This window comes from Bos grunniens, chromosome 29 (assembly GCF_055505025.1).
Source record: "Bos grunniens cultivar Pamir isolate PY7600 chromosome 29, Bosgru_T2T1.0, whole genome shotgun sequence".
Classification (NCBI taxonomy): Eukaryota; Metazoa; Chordata; class Mammalia; order Artiodactyla; family Bovidae; genus Bos; species Bos grunniens.
This window is the reverse complement of record NC_141193.1, coordinates 7,745,533-7,760,076: the sequence shown is the minus strand read 5'-3', so window position 1 is coordinate 7,760,076 and position 14,544 is coordinate 7,745,533. Positions and strand designations below refer to the sequence as shown.

Genomic DNA, 14,544 nt, shown 5'->3' with positions numbered 1-14,544 from the left:
CACCTGTCACATGTAGGTGCTGACTGTCCTATAAAACTAAAGAGTAAAGAGTAACTGAGTCAGTGAAGATGGAAAGGCTTAAGGTCTGCTTGTTGGGACGCGGAGGGGCGCGGTGTGGAGGGGTTGAACTAGGTGGTCCTGGGCAAAGCCTTCCTCCTCCACTTTGGAGCCTCTGGCGGGGCTCTCATATCCCTAAAGGACCTTGGAATGGGGATGTGGCCCCAGGGAATCTCACTCCAAGACAATCTCCTCTCTGGTTCCCAGGTTTGGGGATTTCTGTATCTGAAATAAACACAGACACAACCAGCGACCCTTCCCCAGCAAGGCACAGTCACCGAATATTTATAATTTACTCATCAGCCACGCGCCACAACCCAGGTCGGTAGCATTCTAGGTCCTGCACCTTGGCGCTGCATTTGTAAGAGCGGAGAGGGACTCCTGCTGCCTTCCTGGCCCTGGGGTCCCGCTGGCCTGCCCTCACCCCTCTTGTAGGTGATGAAACTTGAGAGAAACCTTGACCCAGGAGAGCCGCAGCTGGGAGGTGCGTGGTGGAGACTGACTGGATTAACTCTAAGTGGAGGTGAGTGGTGATGACGAGAAGCTACACCCTTTCCCAGGAAGGGGCCTGATTGGTGGAGGGCTTCTAGGGCGGGGCAGCTCTGGGGCTATATAAACACACTCGGCGGGCTTGGAGTTACGCTGTAGGTTAACTCCTGAGCTCAGGTAAGTCTTCTGGAAGGAGGAGTCTGGGCTTACCTGTGGGAACCTAGATGGAGGCCCCTAGGTCGACCAAGCCGTTTTGGAGGGGACCCTCCCCCGAGACCTGTAGTTGGAGTTCTCTCTCTTTGTAGCTCCAAATGTTTGCGGTGGCTCCACCTCAAAGCTCGCCCTAAAGCCCAGTATTTATGTCTAATAACGTCCCTGTCTCTGGGCTTCAGTTTTCCCTCTGTGAAGTAATGGTCTGCTGGTTTTTTCAGGGCTGCTTGATGAAGGGTGAGGGGGTGGTTGTGAATTGGGTGGCAAGAGGCTCCGTGAGTCTCTGGCTTTGGGGTCAGACAGGATCCACCTTGAAGTCGCCGTGAGACCTCCATGCTTCAGTTTCTGTGTTTGCAAAATGGGTCTCCTTACCAGGACGAAATAAGTTAAAGCGTTTAACACAGCTCCAGGCACTTAGGAAACCCTCAGAGGCACTTGTTGCTGTTATTGTTACTCTCTGGCCTGGTCTGGGGTGCCAGGAGGAGGCGTGAGGGTGCTGTAGCCCCCAGGAATTCTGCTGACTTTCTTGTCTCCTCACCATCACCACCACCACCCCCGTTTCTCCATGCCCATCCCTCCACCTTCTGGAGGTCGTCTGTCAGGCCAGCCACACTGATCCCATTGACTTGTGCGGGGCTAATGGGGTAAATGCTAAGTCCTGGGGCTGCTTTCTTTACAGGTCTCCCTGTCCCACCCCACCCCACCTACCCCCAACCCCCCAAGAGATGAGCAATGCCCAAGATCCGGCCACAGTCCCTGGAGCTGGCACACAAGTGAAGCTGAGGGGCTGGAGCCATCAAGGTGAGGGCGATGAGTCTTCCCATCTCCGCCGACACCAGGAGCTCCGGGCCTTCCTCCACCTTCTGGGTGAGTGCACTTGGGGGCTGGCCTGGAAGGGATTGTGAGGACCAAGCATGAACTGATGTGAGAGGTGGGATCTCAGCCTGCCCACGTCTTGGTCCCATCCCTTCTCAGGTGACTCTGGTTTGGCAGGTTTGGGGGGGGTGGTTCATGTCTGAAATGTCAGAAAGTGGATTCAGTGGGGGCTCGGGCTTTGGAACTTAGAATGCTACTCTCGTCTTGTGGGGTGAGGGTGGTAACCCCAGGCTTCCATTTCTCCTCCCTCTCCCCCAGAGCACAGTTTCCTCCAGGATTTCCTCTCCAAAGATCCCTGTTTCCAGATTTCAGACAAGGTGAGAGTCGGGGGAGAGTCCAGGCTCACTCGGGGAAGGTTGAATTACTGGGGCCTGAGTGCTGCTAATGCATTGGGTCCCCTGGTCTGGTGGAGGGAGTGCCCCCATTTTAAGCCCTTGTCTTTGCAGGTCCCCCTGCACCATTTTACCCTGGATTTTCTAGGCCTGCTTCAAGCCCAGAACCTGCTTAATGGGCCTGGCACAGTCCCCTCCCCTGCCCACAGTGCTCCGCTCTAACTCTCCCCATTTCTGTATCTGCAGTATCTCCTGGCCATGGTGCTGGTCTACTTCCGGCGTGCCAACCTGCAGCTCAGCGAGTACACCCACAGCAATCTGTTCCTGGCACTGTGAGTGGCCTGGGTACCTGGTGGGGATGCCCACTTGGAGTCGCAGGGTGGGGGCAGGGCGGATGCTTACAACCTCTGTTCCCCCTGTCCCCCACCTCTGTGGCCAGGTACCTTGCAAATGACATGGAGGAAGACCTGGAGGACCCCAAAAGCGTGATTTTTCTGTGGGCCCTGGGCCAAGATTGGCATCATCAAGTGTCAGACTTCCTGCATCAGAGGGACAAGCTGTGGGCACGGATGGGCTTCAGGGCTGTTGTGAGACGCCAGAGCTGCGAGGAGGTGAGGCTCCCTGCACCAGCATCCCAGGGTTGGGGAAAGAGGCTGGACCTCCCACCTCCCACTTACCATCCACTCTTCTCACGCAGGTCATGGCCAAGGAGCCGACCCACTGGGCCTGGACTCGGGAGCGGCACCCCCACCATGGCAGGGCTCAAAGGAGCTACCCAAAGGCCCAGATTCCCCTCCCCCGGGGTCCCGGCCTCTCGCCACCCCACTGTCCTCTCTGTGCCTTGCCCCCTCACAGCAGCCTCTGCTGCCACCGCCCCCGCCCCTTGCCTGTCTTATCCAAGTGCCTTTCCTACAATGCTGAGTGGCACCGCCCTACATCCCAAGCTTGGCCCTGGAGTAGGGGCTTCCTCATTGTCCTGCCCACCCAGCTGCTACTGGAGCCAGGCACCTACACCCTCCACAGTGAGTAGGGACAGAAGCTGGCGGGGAGCTGGGAGGAGCTGGGAAGCAGGTGTGGAGCCCAACAGAATGGGAAGGAGGGGCATGGTGCCTGGGGTCCAGCAGGCTTGGGCAAGTGTCCAGCTCTGCACCCCCTTGCTGTGTGAGCTTGGCAGGCTTCCTCTGAGCAGCTCTCTGTCCCTCCTCCCCTAGTCTTCTCTAAGCTGTTGCTGTGCCCTCGGCGCTGATACTCGCAGGGTGAAGAACAGCCTGTCTGCTTGCCTGCTGGCCCAATGCTCTACTGACTGTGGCCCCTCCAGTCTCCTGTCTTCTTGGCCTCAGGCTGGCAGGGCTGCCCATGCCTCCTGCCCCTTCTTCCCAACCTGCAACTTGTACCCACTCTGACCTGACTCCTCTAATAAATTCATGCCCTCAGGACATTGGCTGTGCTTAGGCCCTGGTCTGGGTCCTTTACCCAGGGTAGGGGTAGGGCGGGAGTTTTGGGGAGGGGGGGGTCTGCCAGATTTAGGTACCAGTGGTTGAGACCCCTGAGCACAAGCCCTGTAATAGCTCTCCCTTCCCACTGGCGACCAGTCATCCCACTGTTTCTCCTCTTTAACATCTTAGTAGATGCTGAGACCCACATAGAGCCCACGGAACTGAATGAAATGAGCTATATGCAGTCCTTAGAAGAGGGCCTGGGACCTACTGGACCAAAAAGAACTCCAAAGGAAAATGGCTCTATGTCAGTCTAGAAATGCCTGCAGGGTGAGGTCTTTTTCACAATGAGCCTTAGTCCTTGCTCTGGGCTGCAGTTGCCTCTTGTGACCCCATGGACTGTGGCCCACCAGGCTCCTCTGTCCATGAGATTTCCCATGCAAGAATACTGGAGTGGGTGGCCATTTCCTTCTCCAGAGGATCTTCCCAACCCAGAGACTGAACTCAGGTCTCCTGCATTACAAGTGGATTGGTTACTGACTGAGCCACGGAGAAGCACATATAATGTGATGAACTATGTCAGGTTTGCCCACGCAAACCTGGTGGTGGTGGTGGTGAGGAACAGGATTTTTGGAAAGACCATCTAGAGTAGTGATTAAGACTTGGTCTTTGGTGCCAGACAGCTTAAGTTCAAAATCCAGGTTTCTGTATGACTTACAGATTTAATCTCCTCTACTGCCTCATCTGTAAAATGAGTATTACACTAGAAAGGATACTGTTTGAGATTTGGATGAGATAATACTCGAAGGGTTTAGAACTGATCTCAAGAAAGGAGCTCAGATGTGGGTGTTATCAGTAGAGGGAATTGCTGCCCAGAGAAAGGTTAAAGGGGAGTGTATCTGAAACAGAAGGCAGAGATGTCTAAGGGGTCAGGTGGCAGAGGAATCTAAATGTAATTCCTCTCCCTCCTCTCTGAGTGGTTCCCAAGAAGCATGGGGGTGAAGCCTGGAGGCTGCAGACATTAGAAGCCAAGACAAGGACTGTAAAGTATTTTTAAGAGTTTTTCGGATAGGTAATATAGTCACATGTATGTTTTGAATTTTGAACCAAGAGTCACCTCCTGCCCCTGACTACCAGCCGCCTGGTTCTCCTTCCTGAAAACAATGGAAGTGATCATTTATGTCCATCCAGAGAAAGAATCTAAATGTATGTAACCAAATGTGGTATAATAAAAATATACAAATTTGGTCTTTGTCCCTGGTTCCTGGCACAGAGTGCCTAACACCTTTGGAATTTCCAGAGTTATAGGAATGTCTTTTGTTATTCATAATGAGCTCCTATAGATCACACCAGAGTTAATGCTAATGAGGTTATTCAAGATGGTGGCTGTTGCCAAAAAAAGTGATCTAGAGGGTGGGAACTTTCAGCTTCCCCAGCTCTTCCAGGAAGGGTGAGGCACTAGAGATTTGGGATTCCCGGGGAGGGTGGCTCCCTCCCTCTGCATGTCTTTCCCTATGAATCTCTCCTATTTGGCTGTTCCTCAATTGTATCCTTTATAATAAACCAGTAACAGTGAATAAAGTATTTTCCTGAGTTCTGAGTCTTCTACTGAATTATCACTCCTGAGGAGAGGGGTTATGGTCATCCCCAAATTTGTAGTCATCCAGACAGGAGTATGGGTCACCTAGGGGTTCCGTTTGTGGCTGGCCTCTTGTGGAACTGAGATTCATGGGGCCTGTGCTAATTCTGGGAATTAGTATCAGAATTGAATTGTAGGGGCCTAGATGGGAGTTGGTGATGGACAGGGAGGCCTGGCGTGCTGCGATTCATGGGGTCGCATACTGAGATGGTGTTAGAGAGTTGGTGTAGACAAATCACATGGTTTCCTATCTGCACATTCCTTTTGACAGCTGTACAGCACTCCTCTGTATGGGTGTACCCTTTTTTTCTTATTGACTGGCACATGTTTCCACACTTCTGCTATTCTAAACAGTGCCATAGAGCAGTGGCACCCAACCTTTTTTGGCACCAGGGGTCAGTTTTGTGGAAGACAACCAGTCACCTTCTGCTGTATGGCCCAGCTCCATTAGACTGGTACTGTGCTGGGGATCCCTGCTATAGAGAGTCACTAAGACTCTGTAAAAGTGTGAAAGTTGTGTAAATCAGTTCTGAATATTCATTGGAAGGACTGATGCTGAAGTTGAAGCTCCAACACTTTGGCCAGCTGATGTGAAGAACTGACTCATTGGAAAAAGACCCTGATGCTGGGAAAGACTGAAGGCAGGAGAAGAGGATTACAGAGGATGAGATAATTGGATGGCATCACTGACTTGATGGATGTGAGTTTGAGCAAGCTTAGGGGTTGGTGATGGACAGGGAAGACTGGCATGCTGCAGTCCTCAGGGTAGCAAAGGAGTTGGACGTGGCTGAGTGACTGAACTGAACGGACTGAAGACTTTGTAAGAACAGCATTATTCAAATATGAAACAGTGAATTCCAAGAAGAATTGTTCAGCCAAAGGTCAAGTCAAAATTGTCGTCTTTTTTTAAAGGCCCATTTTATTTATTTTTTGGTGGCACTGGGCTTTCACTGTGGCATGCAGTCTTCTCTAATTGTGGCATGTGGGCTCTAGAGGGAGAGGCCTCAATAGTTTCAGTGTATCGCTTCAGGTACCCTTCTCCTCCTCCCTTCTCCTCCTCCATGCTTCAGCTTAGCTGCCCTGAAGCATGTGGGATCTTAGTTCCCTGATCAGGTATCAAACCCACATTCCCTGCATTGGCAGGCAGATTCTTAACCTCTGGACCACCAGGGAAAGCCTCCAAAATGGTCATCTTGAAGAACTTTGCCACTTGTTCATCTGTTGGGGCTGTGCCTGAAACACCTCCCCAGCCTCCAGCTGTGTGAAGGCTGTTTTCCACAACACTCACCAATCAATGAGAAACAAGGTTATTTTATGTTTGCCAAACTGCTAAGGAGAAAATCCTGTCTTGGTGAAGGTTTAGTTTGTATTTCTTTTTTCTTTCAAGTGAGCTCAAGCTCATACATGTAAGAGCTGTATGTCTTTTTTGTGAACAGCTCTTATCTTTGCCCATTTCTCCATTGTTTTTTGGTACTTGACTCATATGTAAGGAAAAATAGCCTTTCAGGATGTAAATTGTAAGTATTTTCTTCAGTTTATCCTTTTAATTTTGTGTGTGATAAAATAAATTTTTGTGGCTTCTGGGTTTTGTGTCACAGTTAAAAAGAATTTTTCCACACTGAGATGATTAAAAGAATGTCTCCCTTAGCTGTTGGCTGTATTTTTGTTTTCATTTTTTACATTTAAATCATGAGTTCATCTGGAATTGATCATATACAAAATTCCCTCCCATTTTCCTAATGCTTTTTAATGAAAAACTCATCTTTTCTCAACAAATTTGAGATGCTGCTCTTATATACTAAATTCCTATATGCATTTGGACCTGTATCTAGATGGCTATGGTTTTTCCTGTGGTCATGTATGGATGTGAGAGTTGGAGACTGTGAAGAAGGCTGAGCGCCGAAGAATTTATGCTTTTGAACTGTGGTGTTGGAGAAGACTCTTGAGAGTCCCTTGGACTGCAAGGAGATCCAACCAGTCCATTCTGAAGGAGATCAGCCCTGGGATTTCTTTGGAAGGAATGATGCTAAAGCTGAAACTCCAGTACTTTGGCCATCTCATGTGAAGAGTTGACTCATTGGAAAAGACTCTGATGCTGGGAGGGATTGGGAGCAGGAGGAGAAGGGGACGACAGAGGATGACATGGCTGGATGGCATCACTGACTCGATGGATGTGAGTCTGAGTGAACCCTAGGAGTTGGTGATGGACAGGGAGGCCTGGCGTGCTGCGATTCATGGCGTCGCAAAGAGTCGGACACGACTGAGTGAGTGAACTGAACTGAACTGAACTGAACTAGATTCTTCTATCTTTCAGTGATTTATATGTATCAGTACCCCTCTTCATTAATTATTATATAAGAATTATTTAATCATTATGGATTGGATGTAATACTTGATAGGGTTAGGCTCCCTAATGGCTCAGATGGTAAAGAATCTGCCTGCAATGCAGGAGACCTGTGTTTGACCCCTGGGTGAGGAAGATCCCCTGGAGAAGGGAATGGCAATCCACTCCAGTATTCTTGCCTGGGGGAATTTCATGGACAGAGGAGCCTGGCAGCTACAGACCCTGGAGTCACAAAAAGTTGAACTTGGCTGAGTGACTAACACTTTCACAGGATTAGACTCCTAACTTGTTTTCAGAAGTCTCTTGGCTATTCTATCTAGGTTGGTCATAAGGAAAGTTATGACCAACCTAGATAGCATATTCAAAAGCAGAGACATTACTTTGCCAACAAAGGTCCGTCTAGTCAAGGCTATGGTTTTTCCTGTGGTCATGTATGGATGTGAGAGTTGGACTGTGAAGAAGGCTGAGTGCCGAAGAATTTATGCTTTTGAACTGTAGTGTTAGAGAAGACTCTTGAGAGTCCCTTGGACTGCAAGGAGATCCAACCAGTCCATTCTGAAGGAGATCAGCCCTGGGATTTCTTTGGAAGGAATGATGCTAAAGCTGAAACTCCAGTACTTTGGCCATCTCATGTGAAGAGTTGACTCATTGGAAAAGACTGATGCTGGGAGGGATTTGGGGCAGGAGGAGAAGGGGACGACAGAGGATGAGGTGGTTGGATGGCATCACTGACTCGATGGACGTGAGTCTCAGTGAACTCCGGGAGTTGGTGATGGACAGGGAGGCCTGGCGTGCTGCAATTCATGGGGTCGCAAAGAGTGGGACATGACTGAGCGACTGATTTGATCTGATCTGGCTATTCTTGCTTGTTCAGTTTCCCATAGGAACTTTAAATCAGTTTTTCTAGTTCTTTTCCCCAAATAATCTGTTAGAATTTTTTTTTTCACTTGTTAGAATTTAAAAATTTTTTGGCTGAGTCATGTGGCCTACAGGATCTTAGTTCCCCAATCAGGGATGGAACCCATGTCCTCTGTAGTGGGAGCTGGAGTCAAACACTGGACTACCAGGAGAGTCCCTAGAATTTTTAATTTTGATCACTCTATAGATTTCTTTAAGCACAGACATCTTTATGAAGCATCTTTGTATCCAGAATGACATGTCTGTCCCCTGCCTCTACTTCTTTCAGGTGGCACGATGGCCAATGACTCCCAAATTTGTTCCTCTATTCTGAGGTCTGTTCCCACCGCCAGGCACCTCCTCTTGGATGAGGGTGGGTCCCACAGCTTTCTCAGCTCAGTCACTCAGTTGTGTTAACTCTTTGCAACACCATGGACTGTAGCACGCCAGGCCTCCCTGTCCATCACCAACTCCCAGAGCTTGCTCAAACTCATGTCCATTGAGTCAGTGATGCCATCCAACCATCTCATCCTCTGTCATCCCCTTCTCTTCCTGCCTTCAATCTTTCCCAGCATCAGGAGCTTTTCCAGTGAGTCAGTTCTTCACATCAAGTGGCCAAAGTAGTGGAGTTTCAGCTTCAGCATCAGTCCTTCCAATGAATATTCAGGACTGATTTCCTTTAGGAGCCATTAAGTCCCACAGGTACCTCCCTAACCTGATCCTCCAGTATCCCCTCCAGATATGAGTCCCGTACACCATGAATCTACTCAGATGGTCTAGAGTTGTCTTTTCCCTCCCTGTCTCCCAGGAACCATATCCCATCAGTGGCTAAATTCTATAGGTCTTTTTAGCAGCTTTACTGAGGTATAGTTGACATAAAATAAACTATGTATACTTCAAGGTTCATTTTTGTTGACAATATATACCCCCACAAAACCAATACCACAGTCAAATAATGGACATATCCATTACCCCCAAAAGTTTCCTCAAGCCCCTTTGTAATCCTTTCCTGCCATCCATTCCCACCTGTCAGCCCCCCCATCCCCCCCAGCAATCATTGATATGCTTTCTATCACTAAATTGCTATCATTTTCCTAGAATTTTCATAGAAATGAAATTATATAGCAGGCCCTGATAGCTCAGTTGGTAAAGAATCCGCCTGCAATGTGGGAGACCTGGGTTTGATCCCTGGGTTGGGAAGATCCCCTGGAGAAGGGAAAGGCTACCCACTCCAGTATTCTGGCCTTGAGAATTCCACGGACTGTATAGTCTATGGGGTCACAGAGAGTCAGCACAACTGAGCAACTTTCACTTTCACTTCACTTTCTGTCTTGTTTCTTACACTCAGTATAATTATTCTGAGATTAAGCCATTGTTCCTTTTTATGACTGAGTAGTATTCTGTTTCTGTGGTATATATACAGCACCACAATTTGCTTATCCAGTCACAATTTGTTGAAGACCATTTGGTTATGTCTAGTTTGGGCTGTTACAATTAAAGTTGCTATGAATATTCATATACAAGTCTTTGCATGGACACATGCTTTTATTTCCCTTGGGTGAATGCCTAGAGGTGGAATGGCTGGGTCATATGATAGGTGTATATTTAACACACAAGCTCTAAGTTGATTCAGTTGTGTCCGACTCTGCAACCCTATGGACCGTAGCCTGGTAGGCTCCTCTTGTTCATGGGGTTTCTGCAGGCAAGAATACTGGGGTGGGTTGCCATGCCCTTCTCCAGGGGATCTTCCCAACTCAGGGACCAAACCCAGGTCTCTCATGTCTCCTGCACTGGCAGGTGGGCTCTCTGCCACTAGCACCACCTGGGAAGCCCATATTTAATTTACTCTTCTATTTTTTAAGATAGACTAATTTTTTTTAGAGTAGTTTTAAGTTTACACAAAATTTGCTCAGAAAGTATAGAGAATTCCAGTACCCCCCTTTCCCATCTGCAGTTTCTCTACTGACATTTTGTATTAGTGTGATCTATTTGTTACAATGGATGAAACAATATTGATACATTGTTATTAAAGTCTATAGTTTAACATTAGGGTTCAGGCTTGTTTAAAAAACTGTTTATTTTACTTGGCTGGGCCAGGTCTTAGTTGCATGCAAGATCTTCCCTCTTTGTTGCAGCCCGTGGAATCTTTAGTTACATTGGAACTCTTAGTTGCAGCACGTGGGATCTAGTTCCCTGGCCAGGGATCGAACATGGGGATCCTGCATTGGGATCTCGGAGTCTTAGCCACTGGACCACCAGGGAAGTCCCCAGGGACTCTTAGTGTTGTACATTATATGGGTTTAATGCAACGTCATGTATCTACCATTACAGTATCACACAGAATAGTTTAAGTGCCCTAAAAATGCCCTTCCCCCACCTTCCCTGAAAGCTTGGCTATCACTGATCTCTTTACCATCTCTAGTTATACCAGTTCCAGAATGTCATATAGTTGGAATCATACAGTATAAGTTTTCTCATGCTGCTGCTAAGTTGCTTCAGTCATGTCCGACTCTGTGCGACCCCAGAGATAGCAGCCCACCAGGCTCCCCCATCCCTGGGATTCTCCAGACAAGAACACTGGAGTGGGTTGCCATTTCCTTCTCCAATGCATGAAAGTGAAAAGTGAAAGTGAAGTTGCTCAGTCATGTCCAACTCCTAGCGACCCCATGGACTGCAGCCTCCCAGGCTCCTCTATCCATGGGATTTTTTCCAGGCAAGAGTGCTGGAGTGGGCTGCCATTGCCTTCTCCAGTTTTCTTATACTGGTTTCTTTTACTTAGCAACATGCATTTAAGGTTCTGGCATCTTTCTGTAGCTTGATAGTTTATTTCCATTTATTGCTGAATACATGTTTAACTTTTAAAGAAACTGCCAAACTGTTTAACAAAGTGGTGGTATCCCACCAGCATCGTATGAGAATTCCAACTCCTCCACATCCTTGCCAGCACTTGGCATGGTTAGTCTTTTTAATTTTAGCCATTCTAGGTTTGTAATGTTGGTCCTTCTAGTTGTTTTAATTTGCATTTCTCCAATGAATAAACATTTTTTCATATGCTTATTTGCCATCACATGTCTTCTTGGGAAATGTCTATTCAAATCTTTCACCCAATTTTACTGGATTATTTTTTTAAATTGTAAGAATTCTTTATATATTCTAAATACAAGTTCTTCATCAGATATATTTTTTGGCAATGATTTCCTCCTAGTCTGTGGTTTTTCTTCATTTTCATAATAGTGCCTTTTGAGGAGGAACAAAGTGTTTTATTTCAATAAATTTCAAATTTTTTTTCTTTTATTGTCTGGGTTTTTGTGTCATATTTAATAAATCTTTACCAAACCCAGTGAAAGTGAAAGTTGCTCAGTTGTGTCCAACTCTTTGTGACCCCATGGACTATACAGTTCATGGAATTCTCCAGGCCAAAATACTGGAGTGAGTAACCCTTCCCTTCTGATCTTTACCACCAGGGATCGAACCCAGGTCTCCTGCGTTGCAGGTGGTTTCCTTACCAGCTGAGCCACCAGGAAAGCAGATCATAACCTGCATATCCTTAATTCAATACACTAGCTCTGGCTTCTCAAAACGTGGGGATCAAGCTTCATTAAAATAAGGCTGGATCATTACTCACGTTCTCCACCAAAAAACAAACAAAAAAATGATAATGCTGGTACTCATTATAACAAAGTCCAGAAGAAATGTGCCCAGTACCCAGAGTACCTACATTATATTGCCTAAAATATCTAGTTTATAACAGAAATATGAGACATGCATAGAAATAGGAGTTGGAACCATATAGTAGGAATAAAGGGCATTTGAAACAACTGCAGACAATGACTGTAGCCACAAAATTAAAAGACACTTGCTCCTTGGAAGAAAAGTTATGACAAACCTAGACAGCGTATTGGAGAAGGCGATGGCGCCCCACTCCAGTACTCTTGCCTGGAAAATCCCATGGACGGAGGAGCCTGGGAGGCTGCAGTCCATGGGGTCGCGAAGAGTTGGACATGACTTAGTGACTCAACAACAACAATGCTTTCTTCTAGAGGTTGTTGTTCTTTAAAAAAAAAAAAAAAATTATTTATTTGGCTGCACCGGGTCTTAGTTGTGACATACGGGATCTTTTAGCTGTGGCATGTTCCCTGACCAGGGATCGAACCCAGTCTCCCTGAATTGGGAGCAAGGAGTCTTAGCCACAGACCACCAGAGAAGTCCTTCTTCTAGAGGTTTTATAGCTCTAGGGTTTATATTTAGGTGTATAATCCAGTTTGAGTTAAATTTTGATATGGTGTATCCTATTAATAAATAAGTTTTCAAATCCATCTCTTTCTCTCTTATGTCTACCACCTCTGGAGTTTGAGCCAGAGGACACTGCCAGCTGTCCTCTTCCATCATCTGTACAAATCTGAGCAGGCTTCTACCTCAGAACAAAATCCATCTTCCACAGCCCACCCAGGCCTGCCACAACTCTGCTCTCCCTTTCTCTCTCAGCTCAAGCAACACTCAGAATATTTTAGTTCCTCCATATGCCAAGGCATCTAATTCCCCTACCTCTCCCATCCCTGACATAACTTTGTCTGATTTATCTTTACTCTAATACCCTGGATTAGTGAGGGCTTCAGCTATGGGCTTCCTTCACATCATTCTTCTTCCCAGTTAATCATGGGTGTAGGACTTCCCTGGTGGCTCAGACGGTAAAGTGTCTGCCTACAGTGTGGGAGTCCCGGGTTCAATCCCTGGATCAGGAAGATCTCCTGGAGAAGGAAATGGCAACCCACTCCAGTATTCTTGCCTGGAGAATCCCATGGACGGAGAAGCCTGGTAGGCTACAGTCCACGGGGTCGCAAAGAGTCGGACACGACTGAGTGACTTCACTTTCAATCATGGGTGCAAGAGCTGAGTCAATGTCTGCCTCCTTCAGAGGGAGCCAAGGCCTTGGGTCGTCAGCATCCGATGTCCAGGTGACCACAGCACCTTGCACATACAGGAGGTGGTCAGGGCCCATTTGGGGCACAGTCAAACACAGTCAGCTGGAGTGACAGTTTACTGAAAATAATCTGGGGACTGTGGGGCACATGGGTTGAGCCAGAGTGCTTTGAGGGGAAGGGGGGCCTTGGCTACCTCCCCGGAGCATCTCCCAGGCCCCTGCTCCCTGCGTTCCAGTCACAAGGAACAATTACAGTCTCCTGATTGACCTGTGTCCCCCCAGCCCCTGGACCTTTGGACATGCAGTTCTTTCAGTTTGGAACACCCTTTCCAGCACCTCACTGCCTAGTTAACCCTACTTTTCCAATAAGATTCACCTTTCTTAAACCCCAAAGCTGAACCAGAAGAGCAGCCTCCTTTAGCTGGGCCTGGTCTGCCTTAGTCACAGGTCTGCTATGCAAAGACCTGTCAGAAGGGTTTGGTCAAGATCAGACACATAAATGCCCAATGGTGATGAACAAAGAGCTCAGAAGCTGGTCCCAGGTCTGACTTGCCAGTTGAAGGAGCTCAGCAAGCTGCACTCTTAGGCCTCAGTTTTCCTCATCTGTGTACTAGGAGTGAGAACCGAGTCAGATTAGATCCGTGGCCCTTAATCTTCTTGGGATCAAGGGCCCTCAAATTCGAGGAAGGCTAAGCACTGTTTCCCCAACAAAAGGCTTGTGTGTATAAGGGGCTTCCCTGGTGGCTCAGTGGTAAAGAATCCACCTGCCAATGCCTGCCAATGCAGGAGACGCGGGGTTCAATTCCTGGATCAGTAAGATCCCCTGGAGAAGGAAATGGCAACCCACTCCAGTACTCTTGTCTGGGAAATCCCCAGAGGATCCCGGCGGGCTACAGTCCATGGGGTCACAAAGAGTCAGGCACTTAGGGACCGAACAACAAGAAAACATCATGTAAGGGCCGCGACCTTCCTGGCTGGGGCCCCCAAGGCCAATCAAAAGCCCTGAGCCGAGGGTCCGCTGCAGTCTCCGTCCCTCCAACTGCATCTCAGGTGGCTGGGTCTCTCCGTGTCCCGGGTGGGCCTGCTGTCTGCCTCGCAGCCTCTGCCGCCCCCTCCTGGGTAAAGCGGCACACGGGTGGGTGGGAGAGGGAGGGCAAGGAGGTGAGGGCAAGGATGCTGGCCTCTCGCAATTTCCGAGCACAAGAAACCTCAGAGCGCAAGATGGGATCCCGCAGTTCCTCATTTCATCCCGTTCGCGGCGCAAATGGGGAAACTAAGGCCGAGAGCCGCAGAGACTCAACCAAGGTCACGCAGCCAGCCCGCGTCCGGGGGACCGATTCCCC

At 48.2% G+C, this 14,544-nt stretch overlaps 1 protein-coding gene across 1 annotated transcript; it reads left to right on the top strand.

Annotated features, from left to right (window-relative positions):
• The first annotated feature begins 646 nt into the window (after positions 1-646).
• SPDYC (speedy/RINGO cell cycle regulator family member C) lies at positions 647-3,400 on the top strand. Its single transcript, XM_086384923.1, has 7 exons — positions 647-723; positions 1,436-1,623; positions 1,891-1,949; positions 2,211-2,296; positions 2,404-2,575; positions 2,662-2,986; positions 3,176-3,400. The coding sequence occupies exons 2-7, from the start codon at positions 1,482-1,484 to the stop codon at positions 3,208-3,210; spliced, it is 819 nt and encodes a 272-aa protein (XP_086241049.1). The 5' UTR covers positions 647-723; positions 1,436-1,481; the 3' UTR covers positions 3,211-3,400.
• Positions 3,401-14,544: the final 11,144 nt, after the last annotated feature.